Source organism: Telopea speciosissima, chromosome 4 (genome assembly GCF_018873765.1).
Source record: "Telopea speciosissima isolate NSW1024214 ecotype Mountain lineage chromosome 4, Tspe_v1, whole genome shotgun sequence".
In the NCBI taxonomy this organism is placed as follows: domain Eukaryota; kingdom Viridiplantae; phylum Streptophyta; class Magnoliopsida; order Proteales; family Proteaceae; genus Telopea; species Telopea speciosissima.
Genome location: NC_057919.1, coordinates 18,761,369 through 18,781,264, shown reverse-complemented (window position 1 = coordinate 18,781,264; position 19,896 = coordinate 18,761,369). Strand labels below are relative to the sequence as shown.

General features: G+C 38.5%; 2 protein-coding genes across 2 annotated transcripts; one reads left to right on the top strand and one right to left on the bottom strand.

The window, feature by feature from the left end:
- Nucleotides 1-1,772: 1,772 nt before the first annotated feature.
- LOC122657352 (abscisic acid 8'-hydroxylase 4) lies at nt 1,773-4,665 on the top strand. Its single transcript, XM_043852027.1, has 9 exons — nt 1,773-2,117; nt 2,224-2,545; nt 2,795-2,944; nt 3,045-3,293; nt 3,407-3,496; nt 3,670-3,748; nt 3,853-3,959; nt 4,086-4,204; nt 4,470-4,665. Exons 1-9 carry the CDS (start codon nt 1,915-1,917, stop codon nt 4,588-4,590), a joined length of 1,440 nt encoding a protein of 479 aa, XP_043707962.1. The 5' UTR covers nt 1,773-1,914; the 3' UTR covers nt 4,591-4,665.
- Nucleotides 4,666-7,554: 2,889 nt separating this feature from the next.
- On the bottom strand, nt 7,555-19,549 carry LOC122660480 (thioredoxin-like 4, chloroplastic). The gene is made up of 4 exons (XM_043855800.1): nt 19,466-19,549; nt 9,361-10,001; nt 8,640-8,693; nt 7,555-7,924 (listed from the first exon to the last, which is right to left on the bottom strand). Exons 2-4 carry the CDS (start codon nt 9,835-9,837, stop codon nt 7,802-7,804), a joined length of 654 nt encoding a protein of 217 aa, XP_043711735.1. The 5' UTR covers nt 9,838-10,001; nt 19,466-19,549; the 3' UTR covers nt 7,555-7,801.
- Between the last annotated feature and the right edge of the window lie 347 nt (nt 19,550-19,896).

Sequence of the window (19,896 nt, the reverse complement as noted above, 5' to 3'; positions counted from 1 at the left end):
GGAAAGCGGAGATGTTGAGATGATAATTCTAACGTTTAAAATAATATGTGGATTAGCCATTTGTCAAATTTTCCAAAAAATCTAATGGTCCCCAAATCCCCTGAATAATTAACCATGATGTAGACAACTTGTTCACGATTTTTTTTTGAAATGTACAATGAAATATTCAACGATGATGTAAATACTTTGTCTATAATTGATTTTTCTATTATATAATGTCAACCAAATTTGAGCCCCAAATGAATTGCCACATAGCAGGTAAGAATCATGCGAGATCGGTCAGCCTCAAGGAAAGCCTCTATTTTCTAGTGATTCCTAGAGTTTTGATGTAGTGTAGTCAATAGCATTGCCTATATAAGAATGGTATTCATAATATCATCTTCATTGGTGATTTCATTTGTTCTCAATTTCTTCTATGATTACAGAGTCCTAAGCTTTAAAACCCTTCTCTACAGACATATATACGGTTGGCAGAGATTTCGAATTTGTCCAATAGAAAGGTTTTTTTTTATCATTTCAACTCCCTCTTGTGAGAGGGGGGGATAGGACCGTGTATGGTGCACGATCATGCATGGAACCTTTTGTCTTTTTCTTATTTCCTTTTAAGGGTAGGTAATCTAGATAACTCTCTTCTCACTCGTGGATTGTTAAATAAAGATTCTTGTATATATATATATATATTATGTTTCATCCAACGGTCAATATAATGCTAGTGTATAAGATTTCATTATATCTCACTAGTGTGTACATCATTTTCTCTCGTTTTCATATATATTATAACATGATATGATAGACCATAAATATTAAATGTTTGGATAGTAATGGATAATCGTAGTTATTTAGATGTTAACATCTATATAATATTAATGAGTCAATGGCTTCAATCAAATTATAATGCTTTATCAACTATAATTTACTTCCTCTGTTAAATTTCAAAATCAAAATTATACAAGGAATTGAAAACACTAGCTGTGTAACTATTTATCAGATACATTTTTGTAACTACATAGAAAGCTAAACTCTTGAGACCAATATATATAAATATATATGTTTAATTCACCTTTCTCATTCCAGCTACATGGAACCTTAGTTAAGACTGCATTTCCAGATAGCCCATCAGAACAATGGCAGTTTTATTATTTCAAATTACACTTTGAAGGGAATGGCCTAAAATTAGTTTTTATCTTCCTTCGCCGTGAATTAAGGACAGAGCGGCGCAGGCTGATGCGCCGTAGAAGCTCTTAGGCCTAATTACCCAACTGGGTATTTTAGAAAGACATAACCATCTTTACCCAATAAGTAAATTTGATGAAAAACTGTGAGGTTATGTGTTGACCATTTACAAATTGGTAGAACAGAATTGAATTTGAGGAAATCTGATTTTTTGGATCTGTGACTCATACTGTCTAGATTCTATACTGGTGGGGGTTTATGGTTGTGAAAGATATTAAGTGTATTGTATTGTTGGGGAAGGAAATACTGAAAGGGGAAAGAAGGGGGGAAAAAAAACTGATCACAGATAATGAAACAGTTAATGTTGTCTAGAAAATCTCACTCTCTCATGTAATAAATTTTCTTTGACAGAACCTTATTACCATATTAATCTAGAACAAACCCAGATAAGCATTTGGCAGAATTCACCTGTATCCATTACAGTGATCCAACAGTTTTCATCTTAATCCGAATCTTTACTTCAAAATTCAAACTGGATTAGCCTATCTAACAAAGCCAATCACCTCCCTATCACTCTATATATACCATCCAACCTTCCTCCCCCAGTCTCAGGTTGTAGCCCTGAAGTCCCTCACCATATCTACATCTTTCCTGAAAACACACACACATACACAGGCTAACATACAAAACAGAGAAACCCAACTCCTCCTCTGGTCTGAAGTTATCAAGCTTGTGTAAAAGATGGATATGGGTGGAATTCTTGTATATGTTCTTCTCTTTCTTCCTACTCTTCTTTCATATATCTTCTTGAGAAGAACTCACAAGAGGAAACCTCAGCAAAGAGCTAAACTACCTCCAGGTTCAATGGGGTGGCCTTATATAGGAGAAACTCTTCAACTCTACTCCAAGGACCCAAATGTCTTCTTTGCAGCTAAGCAGAAAAGGTTTCTTTTCTCTTTACATGTTATATATATGGCCTTTTTTTCTCTACCTTTCCTCTTGAGATTATTTTAAGTTATCCTGTTCATGGATTTGAATATGGTGGTGTAGTTATGGAGAGATATTCAAGACCCACATACTTGGTTGCCCTTGTGTTATGCTGGCAAGCCCTGAAGCTGCTCGTTTTGTGTTGGTTACTGAAGCTCACTTGTTCAAGCCTACGTACCCAAAGAGTAAGGAGCAAATGATCGGCCCATCTGCTCTGTTTTTCCACCAAGGAAACTACCACACTAGAATTAGAAAGCTGGTTCAGGGTTCACTTGCTCCTGATTCTATCAGAAAACTCATCCCCAACATTGAAGCTGTTACAGTCTCAACATTGGAGTCATGGGCTGGTGGTCATGTTGTCAACACCTATAATGAAATGAAGAAGGTTTGTTAAGAGTTTGAAGTCACTTTCTTATTTCAGTCATAATATGAACTTGATCATAAATGTGAAACTCATGTTGCGTTTTTTGTTAATGACTTAATTGATCTTGTCGTCTTATTCCTTAAAATTCTTTTTCTACCTGATGGGTTCTCTTAATTAGTTGTTTGTTTTTATTAATGGGACCTTCACTTTTGTTTTTGTTCATTGTCTTCTGATCTATTAATATGGTCTTCTTTGATTGATCCATTGCAGTTCTCTTTTGACGTTGGAATTCTTGCTATCTTCGGCAGCTTGGATGCTTATCACAGAGAAGAGCTCAAGAAAAACTACTGCATAGTAGATAAAGGCTACAACTCCTTCCCCACAAACATACCAGGAACTCCATACCACAACGCGGTCTTGGTAAGCAAAAAACTGCTACTAAAACTGTGTCTCAGGACCCAGAACTGATTCTTTTTCCTGTACTAATTCTGTTGTTGTTTTCTCATAAAATTCTCAATAGGCAAGGAAAAGGCTCAGTCAGATTCTTAGTGAGATTATTTCTGAGAGGAGGGAGATGAGAGTTGTTGAGAAGGATATCTTGGGTTGTCTTATGAACTCCAAAGATGAAAAGGGAAATATTTTAACAGAAGATCAAATTGCGGATAACATCATCGGAGTATTGTTTGCAGCTAAAGACACAACAGCAAGTGTTCTTACTTGGATTCTAAAATACTTCCATGATGACCCGAAACTTCTAGAAGCTGTTAAGGTACGAACTTAACTGAGATATTGTGCATTTTAATTCCATCTTCCAAAATTTCAATAATTTGCTAGTAAGCTGCCTACAATGATCATAATTAACAAAAGTACTTACTGTTACAGGCTGAACAGAAAGCGATATACGAATCTAATGACGAAGGAAAACAACCCTTGACATGGGCTCAGACTAGAAAAATGGTACTTACTCAAAGGGTATGCAATTCTCACTCCCAACCCACTTCAAAGTTTCTTTGAAGAAAGAAATGAACCTGTCCTTCTTATGCACTCTCTCTCTCTCTTTCTCTCTCCTTTTTGTTTGTTTCTATTCCTTTAGTAATTATTGGGTTTATTTTGCATGGCTAAGTAGAAATGTTGGTTTTGATCAGGTTATATTAGAAAGTTTGAGGATGGCAAGCATCATATCCTTTACATTTAGAGAAGCAGTGGTTGATGTGGAATACAAGGGTAAGAATTAGATAACTTTTGAATTTTATTTTCTTTCTTATTTCTTCCCTGTCCATATTATTGAATCTTTCAAGAGATTGATTGGTAATTGGGAATTGACTCAGGGTATCTTATTCCAAAAGGCTGGAAGGTGATGCCTTTGTTTAGAAACATTCACCATGATCCAGGACTCTTCCCTGATCCTCACAAGTTTGATCCTTCAAGATTCGAGGTGAGGGTGTGAGAGTAACATATGCCTTTCTGTTACTTACTAAAGTATGGAATAATACTTGAGAGAGAGAGTATTCTACTCTTTTCTTTGCTTTTTTTGTCCCTAATCTTGAAATGGTGTATACAGGTTGCACCAAAACCCAATACATTTATGCCATTTGGTAATGGAGCACATGCATGTCCTGGAAATGAACTTGCCAAGCTGGAGATGCTTATTTTGATCCATCATCTAGTCACCAAGTTCAGGTATGATGAGGAGAGATATATAGAACTGATCTGGAATTTCTCCCAATCTGAATCTGATGAACCAAACCATCCAACAAATGGACCCCTTTAGGGTGCTTGCTTGATGAAGATTTGAAAACAAGAATTGAGTAGATAAGTAGAATAACTGAATGAAATTACTTTCAAACTTTTAATTTAAAACCTGGGAGTAAGAGTATCTTTAGTACAGCTACAAAGGATCTTGCAAGTGCAAAATAATTTGACAGAGGGCTTTTTGTTGTTGCAGGTGGGAAGTGGTAGGACCCCAAAGTGGGATTCAGTATGGCCCATTCCCAGTCCCTCAGCATGGACTCCCAGCCAGGTTTTGGAAAGAATCCGGCAAGCAAACACAACATGGGTGTGCATGACAGCACATGCAAATATAGTCCATCAATTCCAGCCTTCCTTTCTTTTTTCTCTTTTTTTGAAAGAAAAAAGAAAAATTCTCCAACCCCACAGACTCATCTCAAGGAAGGAAAGATGCTTCTTTTCTTCTCATATTGTTCTTAGTTTTCAAATTATTCAAGTAGGAATTTTTCTTCTTTCTGTGTTCCTTCACAACTCTAATTACTAGCTAGCTAGCTCTTCAGAACCCCCCTCCCTCCCCCCCCCCCCAATGTCCCTATCTTTTAGTCTGTAATTTCCATTCAGATATATATATATCTAATTATAATTAAAGAAGTATTAATGATTAGAAGAGAAACATTATCTGTGGAACTCTTCTTTGGCTTGCCTTGGCTTGTGTTTGTTTGTACAATTGGGGACCAACTACATCAGATGGAATCACCTACTACGAATTGCCACGTGTCCTCATCGGCCTGCGAACCTCACGTGTGATCCATGGGAACCCATGTGTTGCTAGTGTGATTGGAAAGAATACAAGGTATGGGGGTTGCACAGGCTGGATGGCACCCTCTCAAGTATCAAATTACACATAGTTTGTTGATGTTTTGTTTCTCATGGGTCCAGTTACAAAGTACACCACATTTGGTGCCTCTTTGGTGCTACTAGAGACTTTACAGCCCTTTTAGTTGTTTGTGCAGTGGCCTGAGCACCTTATTTTCTATGATTTTTTCAAAGACACCCCCCCCCCTTCCCCCCACCCCCACTGTACTATAAGTCTATAAATGTGGGACCCCAGCCCAGAGGATGGGCAGCCAACCACCCTACACCTTTGTGTTTCTGATTGTTGAACAATTAATCATCACGTTTCTCAAGGAACTCATCTGGCAGTTTGGAAAACAAGAAAAAAAATTATGTAGAACTGATGAGCTTATCACCAGTCTCAGTGCAGATAAAGATCTACCTAGAGTTTTAGCCCATGCTGCATTAAGGGTTGCATGTTAATCTCTATTCAACTACCTACCACACTCACTTGTGCCTCTCACCTATAATTGCCTTCTGGATTAAAGAAACTTCTAACAACAACAAAAGAGGAACCAGAGTTGCCTCTTACAAACCACTCTATGGCTCTGAGTAGTGACCCTCAGGTTCCTTGCTCAATGCAACTTACCTTTACCCATATTCCAACACACTAATTTTACAGTTTAATAAATAACAGCATTTAACAAATCTATGATGTGGACTGTGGAGTGAAATGATATTCCTCATGAATTGTATAAATATGCCCAGCAACAGTGGGATTGCATGATAATACTTCTGTTTTTGGACCATGTTTCTATTCCAAAAATGACTTTTTATATTTCTATTACTAGGCCAAATTTCTGGGCCAAAATAACGCATTTGGTAACACATAATAATTTCTATTTCTGGGCCAGAAAAGAAACCGAACCGCATTTGTTATGCACTATTATTTCTGTTTCAAGAACTTCCATAAAATTTCAACAATGTCATTGAATACCCAAAGATTAGGTAGTGGTGGTGGTGTTTGAACCATTGAAGTTGCATTGGAGGTCGTGTTTTATTTTGAACATGAAATTATTACTTTGTTGCTTTGTTCATCAAATTAACCATGTGCTCATTAAAGAGCAACTTCTCCCTTATTTCTTCCTTTTATTTATGAGATAGAGAAGCTTCAAATTGGAGCTTCTTTTTTTTTTTCTATTTCTCAGCAACTTTTTTGTCTCCGCTCATTCCTAGGAATAAAAATTGAGCCGGTGTTAATAGGGCGGCAACAGGGTCAGGTTGGGGGGCTTTTTAAAACCCCAGCCCAACCCTTAGTCCCCTTAGCTGGGCCCAAGCCTGGCCTAACCCAACCCGACCCTGACTCAGGACCTTGAAAATCCAACCTTGACCCGCCCTCAGGGTCGGGTCGGATTGACCCTGATTGGCCCTGATCATGGAGTGGGGGAAGGGAGATGCATGGACTGGACTGAGTTGGGCTGGGTCGGGGAGAAAATTATCAATTTTACATAAAATAACACAATAATAAAATATATTATCACTTATTATCTTCATATATAATAAATTATATAACAAAATATGTGACATTTGAAGTTTATAACATATATAGTATATCAATATATATTTTATAGTCTTCACCAAAAAATATATATATTTTATAGTATAACTTAAAACAGGGTCGGGTTGGGCCAGGCCGGGCTCAGACCAAGGCCTCAACGCTGGCTCGACCCGACCCTGACTCAGGGTAAAAAATTTCCAACCCTGACCCGCCCTCAGGGCCAGGTATCTCAGCGGCTCAGCCTAGGCCCTGTTCGGGCTCAAGGCAGGTTCAGGCCAAAAGGGCCAAATTTGCACCCTATGTGTTAACAAATGGATTTCTCTTATCTCTTTTGTTTCCAAGACCAAAAAAACAGAGAAATAGAAAAACATCAGTGTTATCATACAGGCCCCATAATTCCCGAATCATCAAGCAAAGAAAGTGATGAAACAATGAATGGAGAAGATGATGAATCAATGGTGATTGACAATGATGATGATGAATACCAAATGACTTTAATTCGACTGCTACCCAATTATAGATCACAGTTTAAAAGGGCTAAAGCTCATATGGCATTATGTTCAGGTCCAAGACCAGCTATCTTTGGGCCACGGGGAAAAAATTATCTACAGTATCTAGTTTTCATTTTCATGTAAGCACAGTTAATGGGGTTGATAAGGAAGTTTTGGGGACAGCAGGGCAGTAATTCATGAACATTCAAAACATGATCTCCAACATCCCTACATCTTATATATGTATACAAATAGATTACAAACCCTTGGTCCTGAACAGCATGGCACGCATAATGGTGCCATACATTTTGTTCCCAAGGTCAACCCCCATTTGTGGGCAACAAAACAATAATGGAATAGAAATGTTACAAGAAAAATACAGTTATCTGCTTATGGGGTAGACAGGTCCACCAGTTAAATAATAACCCCTTGGTTCAGATCTTTACACAGTACATCCCAACTGTATCTTGTTCAACATGAACTCATAATATGAGACAGACAAATCGTAGTTCATAGAATGCAGAGTAAAAGCAATGGTAAATGTATTACTGCAACGAGGAAGTAAGTTTTTGAGTCCAGCATAACCAAGCATTTAAATCAGTGCTGGCCTGCACTTCAGGTCCCTAACCTGCGTGTTCTCATTGTATACCAAGAACACCGATTGGTCTAAAAGTCTTGAAGACCAAGAGATGTGTATTTAAGAATAGCAGCTACAATCCTTTCCTTGTCTCTGGTCGGGAATGCCTCCAGTAACACACCATTCTGGTAGAAGTGGAAGAGGGGCACAACCTGCATCAGTTCAAAATCAGCATTCAAACCATGGGATTTAATAGTTTCATACTTGCTTGGTTGAGCTACTTGTGGTAACATGAACAAGATACCTCAAAGCTGCATTTCTGGATTCAAATACTGATTTATCACAGCACACTATGCATTATAAAGGAAATGAAAATTCAAGTTGAACAAAAAAGATTAATTTAACCAGATTCTTCAAGATATATTTAATGCCTTCTCTGGTCAATGAATTACCTTTTTTTCAAGGGAATAACCATGTCATGTCCATTCCTTTTGTTTGCACGGAAAATAGAATCCATACACTAGCTCCAATCCACATGGTATTTATCCACACCCATAAATAGGTTTCAAATTCTAGGTCAATTTTTTTCCTCAAAGCCTATCAGGAAGCCACTTCTCTGGATATTTATCTTCTTGAAGAATTGAATTGAGTATTGAAACCAAGTACAACACCCTAATTCCCCTAAAACTCGTGGAGGTTGAATTCATTAGATTTTCCAATGACTTAAAAGGCCGATTTAAAGCTGAAGAGACCCATGGAATTCAACTGAAAGGGGGTTTTGGCATACAATCGAGCTAAACAGTTGCTAATATGTTCAAAGCCCTCCATATCAACTACATTAGAATTGCTGCCAGAAATATGTGGTCCAACTTTCTAGTTAGCAAGCTTCAATAATTCAACCAGAATCTGATCACATGAGAAATTTACCTTGATCCTTAGCCGTTCAGCCACCTCTGACTGCTCATCATACTCATCAATAACCTACAGAAGGTTGCACAAATTAGGTGACGAAAGAACATAAAACTTAATAAACCAGAAGAAATTCCTCTTGACAAAGAAGGTAGTTATTATAAGCTATTTACATATTTTAGAAATTATCTAAAAGGTCAGCCTTGCGCACATTAAAAATGAGAAAGACCTTGATATATGAACCAAAAAAAAAATTCAGACCAAAAGGGAAGGAACAAGAAGTTGCTAGTAGACTCCATATGTTAGAAATGTTGTCAGAACACAAATACAAAGAACATAACAGAACTTGACTATTAATAACCATCCCCAGGAGTTTGTATCAAACTCAACAAAATTGCATAATTCAGTCAACATATTCTGAAGAGGAACTGAATCAAATTACCATGCACAGGACAAAAAACAAGATAAATCTTTCCCCATATGCAGGGTCAGTTCCTTCAAAGGGATCTTTCAGGTCATGAGGCAATCCAACCCTAACAGAAAACAATTATGCTGTTTAATATAATATTTCTTAAACTTTCTTTAATTGGCAGGATCCAACAAATAAGATGGAACAGATAAGTTTAAGGATTCGATTTTTGACACAAGTATTCCCTGTAACAAATTGAAGTCCAGGATCGGATAGCTGGACTAAATTACTAGAAATTAGCAGAAGCAAACAATTAGAGCAATGCCATACATTATGCTTTAAGAAGATAATTGGAGCTTCATGAACACCAGATCCTTTGCACAGTTTTGAAAAACCCTGCTCTATATACTTGCAGCTTCCACAGGCAGTGCGATAAAAATCTACCACAACTAAAGAACCAGTTTCCTTGCCCTTCTCCAGAAATTTGAAGAATTCTTCGTCGGTCTTAAATTCTCTCACACATTCCACAGGGCAAAGCTCATCGTCTTCATCAGATACCTCTCCTTCATTTTCATCTGGCACACCTTTGAAGTCTGCAGGTTGAAAGGTGCTATTTGTTTTGTGAGTGTCTAGATTCATACTCTTCATGATAGAAGGTATTTTTGACCTTACTAGACAACCTCCAAAATGTGTCCTCCCATGAAGCAAGCTGGGAACTACACATACAGCACCATGATCAAGTTGTCCATCTGGGATTTTTGAATACTTGAAAGATGACCTAGGATACAAAAGGCTCTGCCCTTGCATGGCAACAATAAGAGAACCTCAACAGCAGGAAAATCATTCCATCATCAGGATGTGCTCTAGGATAAAGGCCTTCCAGAACAAAGCTTTACTTCTACACTACTTGATTCATGCAATGGTCCACAAGGTCTTCACAATATTCTTTACTTCATCTACCATGCTATTAGCTGATTGACCCAAAAAGTGCATCCATTAGAACATGAATGACAGATAAACTACTACACACAGAGTAATTGTCTAGTCAAAGATGTCTAGCAAAACATGGAAATTCTGAAATTAATGAAATAAAGGGTTAAACATATTTAGAAATTGATATTTTATATCATCTGCGTAAAATTGTTTAAACTTTCCAGAACAGAGATGGCTATCGATTCAAACAAATTTCAACAATTGAGAGTAGCATGTGATTTGATAGAGGATACATCAAGTGCATACAACTGATGTGCTTGCATGCATTTTAAGATTACACACTAAATTCTAGTTGACCCATAAAGTTGATGTGTATTCAACTGAGATGGTTTTCAATGATCATCAACCACCTTTGCTGGACCACGCCGAGAGCCTTGCCACCTCAAAATGGCCAGCATTTGATCAGATCTGGCAAAACATGAAAATCACAAGTCCATATGTACCCGCAACAACAAGCCCCAAAACCAGCCCAGCAAGGTTGTGGGATTCGACTGCTGTGAGGCAGTCTGGTTTGATGATGTGGCAAGTTTTTGTTGGTTCGATGGAGCATCACCTAAGGCAACCCCAGCCCAGAGAGAAGCATGAAGAAGATTAAAAACCAAGACAAAAATAAAAAAAAGAAGTTACTGTTCACATGAACAGTGATTTGGGGGCACATATGGACAGCTTTGTTCCTATTTTTGTTTAGCTATGTTAGTTTACCTTGTTTCTATTTTCCAGTTTGGTTGTAATAGGAGATTAGATAGTTTCTCAGTTTTAGCAAGTTAGTACCAGTTTCTAATTTCAGAATTAGAAAGTAGGCTTAGCTTTGTTTAGAAGTCATAGAGTTGCTGCATCATCCCCAAAATTCGGGTTTGGTCGTCAAGATTGGAACTATTTTTATAACGATCCTTCCAGTGATCCATAATTTCTATGAGATAAAGAAAATCATCATCAGGCTCAGGGTCTTCAGTGACAGTACTTATACATAAGAACGTGGCCCTTGGGGGAATATCAGGGATTGGCTGTGTGTCAACCGATTCTGATAAAATACATTCTATATTATCTAATTTTTTTGTGATTTTTTCATTTTGTAAAATATTAAAATCAACAAGAAAATTTAATGTACTGCTAAGGGTTGTATTTGAAGATGCATGCGTACTATGTAAATATGGATGATCCTGTTCGGCGTAACAAGGGGGTTTATATGAATCCATAAGTACTCAAAATCAGATATGTCACAAGATGATTTCCTGGGGGCTAAACCCGTTCTATAGTATAGGCAGACAATAATCCAAACAGTCTTTATTTTCTTAAGTTTCTATTTCAGTCCTTTGTTTCCTTTTAGTGAGATTTAGTTTCTATTTTTGAGACTTTCTATTTTGTGAAGCTTAGGCCAAGCTATAAATCAGCCCCATCAGTAGCACTTGAATTCAGACTTGATTAATGGAATTTCTATTGCTTGCTTGCAAGTGTTTGGTCTGGTAAGACTTGTGTTCAACAGCTGAGATAGCTGTGGGTGAGAGACCCAAGGCTAAGATAGCCTACCCCCTCATATCCCTATCCCCCCTTCATCTATCTATATTCCCTTCTTCTTCTTATCCTTTTTTTTATGTTCTTTCATATGCAAACAGGAAAAAAAAAAAGCAATAAAAGTTTCAGTTATTCAATTTGTTCATCCTTATTGTGTTGATCCTGGCTGCAATCGATCTCCCGCTGGTTTCCCTGGTTCGAGGTCGACTTTTGCATTACTACAGGTCCTCAATAACAAACCCAAAGATATGTCTCTGAAACTATCCCAAATACCTATGCACGGAACTATTCAGATCACGATGATGTTAATAACCTGCTCTATGGGTCTCAGTCATCCTGTAGAGAATCTTGTCTCTCCTCCCTATTTGTCCAAGCACCCCTAGTCCCCTACTATACTATATGCCTCATTCGCACATAGAGATAAATTGTCAAACAGAATGTATTGAATATCAAGAGAGATTTTGGTATACACCAAACAGCCTAAGGAAATAGGGTTAAATCCTTTACAATTTATTACCAGGGTTACCTTCTCACGGATTACTTCCCATACCAAAGCCTTGTACTTTGGGGGGTTAAACATTTTCTGTATGAGTTTGAACTTTGTAGGGCTATGGTGGTTAGGAATTGGGTCAACAGTCGGGCTGGGATGGGGGAGGTTCTGCAGGGCAAACAAAAAAGAATGATTTGGAGAGTATTCGACAATTGCGGAAGTGTCTAAACACATTAACCCAATCATCTCTGATATGTATATCTTCAAGGAATTATAACAAGCCAGAAATCGCCGAGTCCAACATCCCTCAAATGAGTAGAGTAAAATCTCTCCTAGTGTCGAAATCCCAGGCAATATTTATCTGAGACAATAATACCGCATGCTCTTCTATGGATCTACCATGAGTCCTTATTAAGAGGGAAAATATGTGACAGCGTTAGGCTAAGGAGCACATCACCCACGACCCACCAAAAATCCTTCCAGGATCTGAACCTATTCCCTTTGCCCAAAAAATAGTAGATGAATAGACAGTTCTGGTAGCAACTAGTGAATGCACTTCCAGCGGTGACCAAGGGCCCTATTGCTTCCCCAAAGACCCACATGTTCTCCACTAAACTATATTTAGATCTAATAACTTGGTGCCACAAACTTTGCAGCTCTTTCTCAAATCTCCGTGACCACTTAGCCAGCATAGCTTTGCCTTTTCTCTGGATGTTGCGTAAGACAATAGCTCACTCTTGCTAAGGTTTTGCATATTTTCTCCAATTCAGTTAGATATTTACTATTTGGTTCCCTCAATTCACATGGAAATCTGTTTGCATCACGGGGACCTTAAAGGAGTGATAAGTTGTAGATTGGAAGGATGGCTATGGCTGCTTTGAACAGTATCATTCTCCCTCCCATAGGCATTTAGCTTCTTTGCCACCATTCTAGTCTTTTATTAAACCTTTTTTAGACACAGGATCCCAGAAGCTTAGGGATCTGGCATATGGGAAGGCCAAATTATTGGATGCTCCTCTCTTGAACATCCTTCTGATATTGGAGGAAGTTCACACAGGATCCCAGAGGCTTAGGGATCCTCTCTGACAACCACAAACTGACCCTACAGAAAAAGGCAATCCAAGAAAAAGTACAAGCACCAACTTAATACAGCAAAACAGAAAGCTAGGGCTTGCAATGGCAGACACTAGTTAGCACCAATAGTTGGGCTGAGCATCCTCACTAGTGCAAAGGGACTTCCTGAGGATGAGAAAAGATGCCAAGAGAGGAGCAGCACATCAAACAAAGAACACCACAAATATAGAAACTAATATAAGCATCAATTCAGAAAGAATCCCTAAAGTCTGAAGGTAGTCATTTAGTCGCAAGGGGTGGCAGTGCAAGGGGTGGCTGCATGTCAAGAGCTGCCAGAATTTGAGTGGAGGATATTCTGCAACTCAAGCAGAATATACAGGTTTCCAACTCAAAAGGAAATTATCAACATGGCTGAATGGACAGCCTGTGCAGGAGAATAGGAGTCAAACGTCCCTGCTTGACTGACTCGTAGTAATTATCTCTGTGGTGTGGATGATAGTCAGGTCCCCTTACAAGCCCATCTTCCTCTCAATGATAAAATCGGAAGAATCAAATGTATAAAGGAGTGAATAACTCAGCATCGGATACATGAGAAGTAGAGTAAAATCAGCAAGGGTAGAAACTGTTCAGGACTCATCAGAGTGGAATACTATTGATGAATGATGATTAAAGTTTTACCTCAAAATGGAGTATTTGGGCCCATTAAGAAAATCATAACCTATTGCATCGATGTAATTGGTGGAACCTTACAGGGTTATCGCCACATCTAAGTGAGGAGCATGTTGAAGGTTCTTGTTATATCAGTGGTTTATGCTAATAATAAAGAACATGAGACAACATAAATTATGCAGTTAACCAGCTTTCCAATATCCAGTATCATCACTTGAATCGGGATGGATGACTTCAATTTGATTATGCCGTGATGAAAAAGAATGAATGCAGGCCTATGCATTGGAAAAGAATGCCTCTGCGCCAAATTTGACAGGCTATGGAATAATGGTATACCTCCAATGACTGAGTTGACCCATGGCATCCTCAGACTAGAGTCACTACAGCAATAAAAAAACTTGACAAGTTATGGACTAATGGTACACGGTACACCTCCCATGACAGAATTTGCTCAACACCTCAGACGCGGTTTTCTTAGCCTCAGTTATTCCAGACCACTGCCTTATCACTGTAACTGCTTCTGCAAAAGGTCCTTGTGGACCCAAACCATTCAGGTTCTCTGATAGTCTGATTATTGAATTGAATACCCAACGTTTCCAGATGTTATTCATAAGGCATCGACCATGCTGGGAACACTGTTTAAAAAACTTAAAGAGGTGAGTAAGAGATTGAAAGTGTGGAGCAGAGATGATCCTCATGTCTTGTCTAAGAAGGTTGAACACATTCATTCCAAGTTCCCCAGGTTCAACATTCGGAGAAAATTTTATTTTACAGATCTGTAAGAGCTAGAAGAATGAAGGAGGAAGATAAGCTGAAGATAGAAATGCTATTATGTTATTAGACTCTCTGATTTACTTGAGCAGGAGAGTACTGTGGCCCCAAATGAAGAATTGCTTAGAAGTGTCCAATCACTTAGAAGGGAGCTCGTGAAATATTTGGGCGTTGTTATGAAAGTGAATTTTGACAAGACCAAGGTGCCTGATGGGTTCTCAAAGCACTTTTCTGAGCTAGTTGGGAGATGACAAGGACTCAAGCGTCAGGACATGAGCAGTGCCATCCAGAATTTCTCAGGTATGAGAGACAATTTAAGGAGTTGAATGACAAAGCAATTACACTGATCCCTAAAATCGATTGGGTGGAGAATTCTTAGGATTCTATACCTATTCCAGCATTAACATAGTCTGTCAATTTATCAACAAGATGGCAAACTAAATGAATCATTCTTGAAAGGATGATTGCAGGTAATCAGCCAGCATTTCTCAAGGGAGGAGATGTAGTTCATGAAATCCATATCTGCTGCAAGGTGATGCACAAATACCATTTAATAGGTAGATCATGCCCAAACGTGACAGACTCCATCTTGAAACGAGTATGGTTTTATATGTTGGCACTCTTATTAACTGCTCTCCAGAGATTTGCATATATTCATCTGAAAGGTCCAAGTGCTTGTCACAAATCCCGTTTGTTATTATACTGGAAGGATACCAAGAAGTTTTCTTCCTGTAGTTGTCAGATTGGTAAAAACAAACCTGTACTACATGGCCACCCCTTAAACAAAGCCACGCCACAAAAAGAATTGGCTTATTATAGGGCTACAATCCATGTCATAGCATTTCCAGAGGTAGAAACTGAAAGAAAAAGAAATCGCTGACAATAATCCCACAATGTTTTTGTCTGAAAAACCACTCTATGAGAAAAACTGTAATTGCCTCCAATGCTTCATGCTTCGCATCAAATAACAACTTGTGGGGGAATTGGCACATCAATGGAATGGAGGCCAAGAGAAGATAGTTACCGCTGGGTCCTGAAGCTAGGAACTGTCACTAGCAGATGTTGGCCTTTGAAAGTCACTCAGAGAGAGAGATTTCCCATAATTACCCAACGTCTATTTTTGTGGGCTCCATCTCAAGATTCTCCACTCACAACATCCAACCATCCATTTGTACATCTCTTTTTAACTATGAAAAAGGTAGATTCCCTTGGCACTAAGGAACCTAATAAAAGAATTCTTAAGCCTCCTCTTAAGCCCTCTCTCTCTCTCTCTCTCTCAGCAGATTCATAGGGCTGGGCAGATGAAGGCTGTATTTGGTATGTACTCTTGGAATAGATTCTGGGTCTAGAACACATTCTAAAGCAAGGAAATAGAGAAGAATTGGGTTTTAGAATGTGTTCTAGACCCAGAATCTATTCCAAGACAGCATACCAAACAGAGCCGAAAATTTATAAGTAAGCTGGACAAGATTTGCTTCCAACAAATAAAGGAACCTGAGTAATGTGGTTCTGATATAGATGTAAACCAGTACCAACAATAGGATCAATTACAGAGTAAGAATTTCTAGAATCAAGAGAAATCACATAATACCAAATCTCCGCCAGATCTAACAGCTGGATATGATATTATAGCCAACTCCTAGTGGAACTAGGAAAGCTCAAAATCAGCCACGCACTAAATCGAATGAATGATCAGATTACAAATTTCATATGCCCAACAGAAACTCAACTTATGCTATTGATTTCAGACCAAACAGATCAACAAGCATCAGTATAGAATGGCCTTCAAAATAGTAAGAATTGCATCCCACTTTGGAGTAGGACTATAGTCTTTACACAGCAGATTCAGCAACTGATGTTAGAATAATGATCATAACAATGTCCACAAAGGAATCTGAAATCAGAATCAAAATCAGAACTGTAAAAACAAGAATTCCAGCAATCCTAGTATGAATGGAAAAGCCTATATCGCATGGACAGAACTGAGATTTGAATGCAAATCAGACTAGAACACATTTAAGAACTTGAGAAGAATCAAAAGCATAGAACAGAAGAATTTGGACTTCCCACAACAAGCCGACAAGGAATTGATTGGATTCACCTCCAATCACACCTTGAATCACCACAAGGAAGAGGACACCATGATAGGCAGCAACAACAGTTTTTTAAAACAGTAAAATCATGGGCTATAAAGCCCTTGGTCTTTTATTTATAACAAGCCACAAATAGAGTTCCAATCAAGCTAGGAAACACACACCCCCAGCAGAATTTGGACTTCCCACAACAAGCCGACAAGGTATTGATTGGATTCACCTCCAATCACACCTGTAATCACCACAAGGAAGAGGACACCATGATAGGCAGCAACAACAGTTTTTTAAAACAGTAAAATCATGTGCTATAAAGCCCTTGGTCTTTTATTTATAACAAGCCACAAATAGAGTTCCAATCAAGCTAGGAAACACACACCCCCAGCAGAATTTGGACTTCCCACAACAAGCCGACAAGGTATTGATTGGATTCACCTCCAATCACACCTTTAATCACCACAAGGAAGAGGACACCATGATAGGCAGCAACAACAGTTTTTTAAAACAGTAAAATCATGGGCTATAAAGCCCTTGGTCTTTTATTTATAACAAGCCACAAATAGAGTTCCAATCAAGCTAGGAAACACACACCCCCAGCAGAATTTGGACTTCCCACAACAAGCTGACAAGGTATTGATTGGATTCACCTCCAATCACACCTTTAATCACCACACGGAAGAGGACACCATGATAGGCAGCAACAACAGTTTTTTAAAACAGTAAAATCATGGGCTATAAAGCCCTTGGTCTTTTATTTATAACAAGCCACAAATAGAGTTCCAATCAAGCTAGGAAACACCCCCCCCAACCAACTCCCTTACAACTGGTTATTCCTTCTTAAGTCTAAATAGACAATAAAAGGATGTGGACCCAAACTTAAAACAATAAAAGGTAAAAAAAAAAAAAATATATCTACTTAAACTGGACCATTGAACCACCAGTTCAACTGGGACTTAAAACACTTAAAACAGAAATTGACTTAAACTTAAAACAAATGAACCAGAACCATTAAAATAGATTGGGACACGCTAGGCCTCATTCTTCTTGGACTTTATACTCTGGTAAGTCTTTAATTTTGCATCACTGAGGCAACAAATTACTAGAAAATGCAATTTATCGGGACTCATGCTGTCATGCATCATGTGGGATATTTTCAGCCGCAGGAGCTCTCTTTGGGGGGGTGGCTCTATAAACATTAGCTAATTGTTTGGTACATCAAATACAGTAGCTTCTAAGGGCTTGAAAATGTTGTTTACCCATTAGCAAGCATGCATAAAATGCAGTTCTGAGTCTCTGACCTACTGTGGTTAAGCAAGATTTTGTTCATGGCTGGCCCATGGTTACCTGAAGGCACATAGTATTACATCATCTCAAGACTGCAATCATCTTAAAAGGGCGTACTCAGTGCACGAGGCTCCCGCCACTGCGGGGTCTGGGGAGGGTCATAATGTACGCAGCCTTACCCCTGCTTTGGGCAGAGAGAGTGTTTCCAGACTCGAACCCGTGACCACTTGGTCACAATGGAGCAACCTTACCGTTGCACCAAGGCCCATCCTCCAAGACTGTAATCATCTTAGTTGGACATAATTGTTCATCTCAGTCAACTTCACATCTTTAACTTACTAGTGTTACCTTATGCATACATATCTAATTCTGTACTCTTATGCTTCACCATTCATCCATCTCAACATGTTAATCATTCACCATAGTATATTTTGTTTCTTTGAATGCCCTGCATTCTGCTTCACAAATCATTCATTATTCTTATAGCTTTCCTATTTTTTTTTTAAAAACACACTTTTGAAATTCCCCATCAAAATTATTGACATGAGTTGCTGCTGCAACATTAAAGAAGCTACCCACTTAAATCACCTAACCTAAGTCTATTCGCAAAAGCTTCTGCAGCTTCTCCCTCCCTAATCCCTATAAATGATTAAACCAAGATAATGACAATGGTAGCTCTTAAATACCTCTCAGCCATCAAATTTCAAATTCAATCATCCCTAAGCCCATATTTTACCTAGAAAAAAGAAAAAGAAATACCAAAATTATTACTTATAAGCTTTAGACTCCAAAACATTCATCGAAGTTCCAAAATAGCAGTAAACGACACCCTTACCATTTCAGTCAAAGTAAGTATAACCATACAATGCCCCATACTTAACTCATTCATAAGCAATGCAAAGGGATAGGCACAGTGCTGCCCTTTCTCCCTCACTGCACATTCCCAATGGATATCCAATGCAGCCCATCCACAGTTTTGTTTGTGGAGGCAAACCTCGCTATAGATGGAACCATCCATGCTTAGTCCACCACACTAGTCATGTTAATCCATGCAATGTACACAATCCAATGAGTTGACATAAATATGCCCATGACAGACCATCTAGGCCTCAAATCCCTACAAACCCATCAGCTCCAAGGGGCGCATACGAGGACAATGATCTATATTTGACAATGACAAATCATAAGTGCAAATTACAGATGGTATTTCAGAAATTTAAGACACTAAAATAGCCAGGCTTTTTGCCGATCTAATCACTCCCCTCAAACCATGATCTATAAATTCGTTTGGAACAGTATAATTCATCCAATTCAAATAACTTTGAACAACTGAACAAGTCGGTTCTTTAGGTTTTCTCATTTTAAATCTCTTTAAGAAATTATTGTAACTCAAAAATACATAACAACAGCAGAAATGATGGAAGAAGGAACAAAAAACAATTGGGATTCAGAGCTTGCCGAATCATGCATTATCATTCGTGGATGTGGCATTAACTAATTATCATTTAATTTTGTAAATTTTTTTCTTTTCTAAAAGGAGAGAAATTCTTACCGGTCTGAGAACGAGATCTCTGGAATAGAATCAAATCAGAATCCGATAAAACCACACAAATCTAATCTCGTCGAGTCCATCCCATACTACTACAGTACTACTCATATTAGTATGGGAAAGGGGTTCCCTACCTAGCAGTGTGGCCCGCGCCAGCACAGGGGACCAATCACAGCATGTGCGGGAGCATTAACATGAGCAGGATTTTTCACATTCACAGTGGCAGAGCGGTCATTTTGCCGCTCTTTATGCCTAGGTGCAGGCGCCACACTATGGGAAAAAGGTCTTTGTCAGATTACGTGAAATCTGTGCCCACAAAAAAGTGCACGAAAGTGTTATTGGTGAAGCCTGACCTCAGTTTTAATCTAGAAAGTACTATTGATTCTTCGGTGGGGTGGTTAGCCTTCAAAATGCGTGTAAACGGCCAAATAGTG

Coding starts and splice junctions, on each gene's coding strand:
- LOC122657352 (XM_043852027.1), top strand. CDS start 1,915: ATGGATATGGGTGGAATTCTTGTATATGTTCTTCTCTTTCTTCCTACT. Junction 3,497..3,669: donor AAATGGTACTTACTCAAAGG/GTATGCAATTCT, acceptor GGTTTTGATCAG/GTTATATTAGAAAGTTTGAG. Junction 3,749..3,852: donor GGTTGATGTGGAATACAAGG/GTAAGAATTAGA, acceptor GAATTGACTCAG/GGTATCTTATTCCAAAAGGC.
- LOC122660480 (XM_043855800.1), bottom strand. CDS start 9,837: ATGCAAGGGCAGAGCCTTTTGTATCCTAGGTCATCTTTCAAGTATTCA. Junction 8,694..9,360: donor TTATCTTCTTAAAGCATAAT/GTATGGCATTGC, acceptor AACCTTCTGTAG/GTTATTGATGAGTATGATGA. Junction 7,925..8,639: donor CTGAACGGCTAAGGATCAAG/GTAAATTTCTCA, acceptor GAACTGATGCAG/GTTGTGCCCCTCTTCCACTT.